The sequence below is a fragment of the Scyliorhinus torazame genome, chromosome 14, assembly GCF_047496885.1.
Source record: "Scyliorhinus torazame isolate Kashiwa2021f chromosome 14, sScyTor2.1, whole genome shotgun sequence".
Taxonomy (NCBI): domain Eukaryota; kingdom Metazoa; phylum Chordata; class Chondrichthyes; order Carcharhiniformes; family Scyliorhinidae; genus Scyliorhinus; species Scyliorhinus torazame.
The window spans coordinates 105339019-105344200 of NC_092720.1; the positions used below are offsets into that span (position 1 = coordinate 105339019).

At 51.0% G+C, this 5182-nt stretch overlaps 1 protein-coding gene across 1 annotated transcript; it reads right to left on the reverse strand.

Moving 5' to 3' along the window:
- Positions 1–370: 370 nt before the first annotated feature.
- Positions 371–2747, reverse strand: LOC140389331 (lysophosphatidic acid receptor 6-like). The gene is made up of 2 exons (XM_072473494.1): positions 2678–2747; positions 371–2246 (listed from the first exon to the last, which is right to left on the reverse strand). The coding sequence occupies exons 1-2, from the start codon at positions 2724–2726 to the stop codon at positions 1342–1344; spliced, it is 954 nt and encodes a 317-aa protein (XP_072329595.1). The 5' UTR covers positions 2727–2747; the 3' UTR covers positions 371–1341.
- Positions 2748–5182: the final 2435 nt, after the last annotated feature.

Consider the following 5182-nt stretch of genomic DNA (forward strand, 5'->3'; position numbering starts at 1 on the left):
AGTGCCTCCTGCCTCTTGACGAGGAGAAGGTGTTTGACAAGGGTGAGGCACAGTGGCACATGAATACTTATGCAAGACTCTGCGGGCATTCGAGTCAGGGAGCATTTTGTTAGTTTGGAAGAGGAGTGTGTACACAACCGTTAACATTTTCTGTGCAGTAAATTGGAGCTAGATTGTGCAGTGTGCGTTTTGAGGAATTTGAAGTTCATGATATCCAGCTCCAGTCAGAAGATAATAAACTTTGGCAGAGTTAGACCTTGGGCAGAATGCAGAACGCTAAATGTTAAGTTATTCATATATGTGACCAGTTCCCACTGTAGCTGAAGGAATGTGAAAAGCAGAACCTTAACCCTGTATCAGCTTCCTTTCATTTTTATTTTTAAAACTGCACAGAAAAAATAAAATACATCCAACACATGATGCAATACCTCATTTGAAAATAATAGACTGAATCAACCAAGAAGTGGTTAAAACATCTTCATCGGATCATATTTCGTCCACAGTTAAATGATCAACAAGGTGGTTTAAAATCAGCGTTTTACAAGCTAGCCAGTGTTTTAAAAAAATTATTTCACAGGTTTGTGGTTTCATTGGCTAGGTGTAGAGATCTCCAATGCAGCTCTAGTGGCACTTGCGACACTAAAACTCAGTAGAAATTTGAGTTTAAACTTCTCGGGTGCAAATAAGAATTGTTTATTACCTCTATTTGATTACAATTGAGAGTCACTTAAATCTTATTCTCGAATAAGTCCGGCTAGCAAAAAGGACTTAACGAGAAGCAACTTGTACACAATTTAACTTTTAAAATAATACAGAAATGGTTTCTTGCTTATGGCAAAACAGCTTGCATTTACTTCAAGAGTTAGAGTGGAAAAGTGAAAGTATGAAAAATAGAGACAGGGAATAGTTTAGATCAAAGTATAGGATGATTCCGGAATAAAGATGGCCGTACGCACCCTTACGGTTATACAAAATCATATCAGTCTTTAGCCATCTATCTACACCCCTATGTAATCCTAATTGGTTTGGGTTAGACTCAAATGAGTTTGATTTGATGGTTAGCTGTCAATCTTCAATGTGCAACATTAGTTTTAAATGTTTCATGTCTGAATACGTGTGCATGTTATGGAATGCGATTCTGTGCTGCTTTCACGACCAGTTTAAACTGGTCTTCTGCTGACCTAGCTGTTATCCGCATTATGAACAATGGTACCTTCATGTTACTATGCCGTTACTATGGTGTTGCTATGTCCTTGATCTGCATCACGTATTCTCCAACCACAAGAATAAACCATTTGCTGCTGAAATCTTGCCAACTTTCAGAAAAAGGGAAATCGCACTTCAAATAATTCCGTTGGCTGCCTTCAGACTGCCTCTGCTTGACTTCCAGAACTCGTGAATGACAAAATAGTAATAGGCCCCGTCCAGGACACAGTTTACATTTGCTAAGCACAGGCATACTCTCAGAAAGTTGCGCAGAGGCACCACGTAAACGCCTGGCACCCAGCAATTCCGGGCTGAAAAGTACAGGAGAATGCCCACGTGGTACGGGGTGAAACACACGAGAAATGTCAGCAGGTTGGAAAGGATGATGTTTACGGTTTTGCTGCTGCTTTTATCCTCGGCTTTCGGGGTGCCGCGTCTCCGCAGAGCCCGGATAATTTGGATGGAACAGAAGGTCATGATGAGAGCGGCAACGAGAAATACACTTTGGAGGACTGCCACGGTCGTCGCTTTCCAAAAAGAGGGAGAATGATTGAAGAAACAGGTCTGCGAGGTCTTTGTAGAATAAATGTAGAAGCAGCAAGACCAGACCACGATCCAAACCATGGTGCAGGCAATCACAGTTTTCTTCGGGGACCTGAAGGTTCTTGCCAGGAAGGGATGTTTTATGGCGAGGTAGCGATCCACGCTGATCAAAGTTATGATCAGGATGCTTGCATACATGTTGACATAGTAAAGAGACTCCAAGAAGTTACAGAATCCCGGCCCCAGAGACCACGTCCCAGTTTGGTAGGCATAGGTTCTGAAGGGTAGGGAGAAAAGCAGCAGCATGTCTGAAATGATCAGGTTAATCATGTAAATGGCTGACACTGTCCACTTTTTACACTTGAAGCACAGGATCCACAATGCGACCACGTTCAGGCCCAATCCTGAGACCAGCGTGATTAAGTTAACTATTACCTGGAGTTGCTTCACGGAATCACTCACTGTATTTGACGTGCTGCCTCCCGTACAATTCATTGCTGAAAGAAAAAGAATGTAAATGCGAGTTATCATAGAATAGTCACAATGCAGAAGGAGGCCATTCAGCCCATCGAGTCTGCACCAACCAACCGAAAGAGCACCCCCCCAGCCACCCCCCCCCCCCCCGCGCCATCCCTGGAACCCCACCCAACCTTTAGACACTAAGGCAATTTAACATGGCCCCAGTCCACCTAACCTACGCATCTTTGGACTGTGGGACGATACCCAGGGGATCACAAAGCTTCCTAATTTTACTTAGCAGAAATCATTACATTTTATATTTTACAGAAGATGATTAAATGTCCTCATCCTTCAATGTAAGCCCAGCTCATTTGATTTGTTTAAATATATCTTACATTTTATTATAAATTATAAATAAGTTTCCTCCTAGTTGATGCAATGATCCACAATCGAGCCAGTAAAATCTTACCGCTTGACAAGTTCGGATTCATTTCTGCTGTCTGATTTGGATCTGACATGCTGTCTGCAGTGGCGTCTGACTGAAATGCAAACTGTGAACTGATGATCAGCTTCTCCTTTCAGCTTCCTGACACGACAGAAATGATCTCGAGTCTTGGACGTTCTCATTGGTTTACATTTAAAGAAAACTGCAGCAGAATGTTTGACCTACTGTTGTTCAACCTGTCAAGGGCCACAATTGGTTTCTCCTAAATTAACATTCAGTAAGTTCCCATTTTAATTTTCCTCATTCAGTGTCATTCCGGTTAAGTATCTCAAATCTAATTGGGCCCATATGGACATTTGTCAGCATTCTCCTCACCCAAGATGGCCCAATCTGTGCTTTTTTGGCCTCTCCCGCTCCTCCCACTCCATCCCTCTCCACGATTCTTCACCCTCTTCAGGCTATCTCCTCCTCCCCGACTCTTCCACCCCTGGCATTCTCCCCCCTCCCCAGACATTCTCTCCCCCACAACTCTCTCCCCCTCCCCAGACCCTCTCCCCCTCCCCAGACACTCTCCCCCTCCCGAGGCCCTCTCCCCTGTGGTGTTGGGTGCTCTGAGGTTTAGACGAACCAACACGGTTGCGATTGGTACAACGCAGTTTTATTCCAACTAGTTATTTACACATCTGTCTTGGTACTCAGCACGTGGTGACTGTGTGAGTGTCTTGTTAATCAGGTCCTGGCCTTGTCCTGTCTCCAGATGGACTGGCCAGCAGGTGTCGTGTTTCTTGTCTTATACTGGGTCTGCTCTTGTCTGTGATTGGCTGTCGTGTTGTGTGCTAATTGGTCTGTTGGTCTGTCTATCATGATGTGTGTGTTGTGATGTGTGTTTGAATATCATGACATCCCCCTTCCCAGACTCTCTCCCCCTCCCCAGACCCACTCCCCCTCCTCAGTCTCACCCGCACCCCCGACCCCCCCCCCTCCCTCCCCAGACACTCACCCCCTCCCCCGACACTCCCTCCCTCCCCAAACACTCACTCCCGACCCTTCCTCCCTCCCCAGACACTCTCCCCCGACCCTCCCTCCCTCCCCAGACCCCCTGCCCTCCCCAGACCCTCTCCCCTCCCCAGACCCTCTCCCCCTCCCCAGACCCTCCTCCCTCCCCCTCACCAGACCCTCTCCCTCCCCAGACCCTTTCCCCTCCCCAGACCCTCTCCCCTCCTCCTGACTCTTTCCCCCCTCCCTACATTCTCCCCCTCCCCAGACCCTCTCCCCCTCCTCCCACACCGCAACATTCTCCCCCTCCCCGGACCCTCTCCCTCCCCAGACACCCTCCCCTCCCCAAACCCTCTCCCCCACAGACTCTCTCACCCCTCCCCAGACACTCTCTTCCTCCCCAGACACTCTCTTCCTCCCCAGACTCTCTCTCCACTCCCCAGGCTCTCACTCCCTCCCCAGACTCTCTCCCCTCCTCAGACACCCTCCCCTCCCCAAACCCTCTCCCCCCCCAGACTCTCTCTCCCCTCCCCAGACACTCTCTTCCTCCTCAGACTCTCTCTCCCCTCCCCAGACCCTCTCCCCCCCAGATATGCTCTTCCTCCCCAGACTCTCTCTCCCCTCCCTAGACCCTCTCCCCCCCAGATACGCTCTTCCTCCCCAGACCCTCTCCGCTTCCTAGATGCTCGCCCCCTCCCTCGACTCTCTCCCCTCCCCAGACCCTCTCTCCCCTCCCCAGACCCTCTCCCCTTCCTAGATGCTCTCTCCCTCCCTCGATTCTCTCCCCTCCCCTGACCCTCTCTCCCCTCCCCAGACCTTCTCCACCCCAGATACGCTCTCCCGCCCCAGACACTCACTCCCTCCCCAGACTCCCTCTCCCTCCCCAGACCCTCTCCCCTCCCCAGACTCTCTCTCCCTCCCTCGACTCTCTCCCCTCCCCTGACCCTCGCTCCCCTCCCCAGACCCTCTCCACCCCAGATACGCTCTCCCTCCCCAAACAATCTCTCTCCCCTCCCCAGACTCTCTCTCCCTCCCCAGACCCCCTCTCCCCTCCCCAGACCCACTCCCCCCCAGATACTCTCTTCCTCCCCAGACTCTCTCTCCCCCCCCAGACTCTCTCTCCCCTCCCCAGACTCTCTCCCCTCCCCAGACCCTCTCCCCCCCAGATACGCTCTTCTTCCCCAGACTCGCTGTCCCCTCCCCAGACCCACTCTCCCCTCCCCAGACCATCTCTCCCCTCCCCAGACCTTCTCCCCCCCAGACTCTCTCTCCCCTCCCCAGACACCCTCTCCTCCCCAGACCGTCTCCCCCCCAGACCCTCTCGCCCCTCCCCAGACTCACTCCCCTTCCTAGATGCTCTCTCCCTCCCTTGACTCTCTCCCCTCCCCAGACCCTCTCTCCCCTCCCCAGACCCTCTCCCCTTCCTAGATGCTCTCCCCCTCCCTCGACTCTCTCCCCTTCCCGACCCTCCCTCCCCTCCCAGACCCTCTCCCCTTCCTAGATGCTCTCCCCCTCCCTCGACTCTCTCCCCTC